This window comes from Ostrinia nubilalis, chromosome Z (genome assembly GCF_963855985.1).
Source record: "Ostrinia nubilalis chromosome Z, ilOstNubi1.1, whole genome shotgun sequence".
Classification (NCBI taxonomy): Eukaryota; Metazoa; Arthropoda; class Insecta; order Lepidoptera; family Crambidae; genus Ostrinia; species Ostrinia nubilalis.
Window position 1 is genome coordinate 18,772,544 of NC_087119.1, and position 1,921 is coordinate 18,774,464.

The 1,921-nt window shown below is 43.6% G+C and overlaps 1 protein-coding gene across 1 annotated transcript; it reads right to left on the reverse strand.

The window, feature by feature from the left end:
• Positions 1-214: 214 nt before the first annotated feature.
• LOC135087134 (uncharacterized) lies at positions 215-1,168 on the reverse strand. The gene has a single exon (XM_063981975.1). It carries the CDS (start codon positions 1,166-1,168, stop codon positions 215-217), a length of 954 nt encoding a protein of 317 aa, XP_063838045.1.
• Positions 1,169-1,921: the final 753 nt, after the last annotated feature.

Below are 1,921 nucleotides of genomic sequence, written 5' to 3' on the forward strand. Positions count from 1 at the left end.
GAACACTATAAATAATGTAGGTAAATGTGTAACTAGTTCCACTAACAATTTGACAGGTAGTTCCAAGCCAATAATAATACAATGAACACACAAACAATTTTATTCCACGGTGAGTAAATAAGGTATTTGTTTCAAATGGAGGCAAACATTGAAGGTAGCTACAACACACATATGTAAAATAATCCAGGATTTTTATACAGTACAGAGCATATAGTCACTTTTTAAGTTTATTTAAGTCAGCTTCACAAGACACTAGTTGTACTCTAGACGCATCATTTTTACGCACAAATATCTTACAGTCCGATAGCCAAACATATTTATAGTCATTTTGTTTAGCCAGTATACGAGTTTGCTTGTATAGTAATTTATTATGTGGTGCAAGGTGGTCACTGACGTAGATGGTGCTAGATGGACCGTCCAGGCCCACGTCAACCGTTGTCATACCTCGTCGCGCTCGCACCGCTGCAAGTAATTCGTTTTTACGTTGTCTTTGTGTGAATCTGACGATGATGTTGGGGATGGTGGATGAGTCATGGGAGGGCTTACTGTCAACTTTTGACGAGTTGTCCGTGCCAGTCGAATTAAAACGCCGAACACGGTGGATATAATCGATGTCTGTAGGTAACAAAGCGAAGCCCACTTTCTTAGCAATAGTGTGTATGATGTTATTCAAATTTTCACCCCTCGTGACCGGGATGCCAGTGATTTCCAAATTGTTTATCCTACCCTGTTGCTCCTTTAATCGTAGTTGGTCGGATATCTGACTTGCCGTGGATTGTAGGTCTGCAATTTCATTCGCCATCATACTTACACGCTGGGTGTTCGAGTCTGACACAGATTTCAGGACACTAATATCGTTTTTCAAGACAGAGTGCTCATCAGAGATTTTTTTTATTGACGAGTTAATATCGCTCATCTGTTTCTTAAAATCACTAAGATTCTCACCTATACCATCAAGGGCACATTTGATGTTCTTATTTTGAGACTCGAGAGCTAGATTAAATGAGGTCATAATTTTATTGTAGAAATCTTCCATCATCCCTAAATGGTTGCAATGACATTCAGGGCCCTTTCTCTTTCTAGCGGCCGCAATGATGGGGTCATCATCGCGATGCGTTGACAGATCTGGCTGTGAGCTGGTTCTTGTGGGGCTTCTTTGTACGCTCATTATTACGTTTTGTGATGTGGGTACGATGTAACAGTGAGTAGCGAAGAGGTGCCGTAAGTGAGATGGGGCTAAGCACATACACCTGTCCTTTTTTGCGGTAGGCCGATGTAGCACGAAACAGTGGCGAACAGTTCCGAGTGAGGCTTAGAAGAGACGGGAGGAACGTTCCTCTCACAACTTGCTCGCAGTTAAGGTTTATGCCAATCACACCCGAAATGCACTACTACAAAGAGCACGAACTGTTGTGAACTAGATAATAATATTCGCATAACAACTCGACACGCGTCCGACGTCGAGAGAACTCAATTCTGAAAATATAAAAATGTATAAGTATTAATTTATTTACTTCTAACAATAAGGTATAGCTGAGGCAGATACACTCTGCCTAGGCTACAAGCAAGACATTGCTATGAAGATCATTTCGATGTACACGCAATACCTACCTGTTATTTAGTTTTTCTGAGTTTAACCTACGTACCTACCTATCTATTCGCCGTTCCCATGGGCGGGCCAGCTGCTGCAGGAAAGGACAGCTGCTCCCTCCTGGAAATTATTTAATCTTAGCCTAGAAGCTGGGTATGACTCCCCCGCCCCCCTCCTCTCCCCAGGTCATAAACTGGGCATGACTTCTCCCTCGGCCAGAAGTTGGGTATGATTTACCCCCCCTCTCAGGACAGAAACTGGGTATGACTTGACCGACCCCCCCCCCCCTCCCCCAGGCCCAGAGGCTGGGTAAGGCTACCCCCCCCCCTA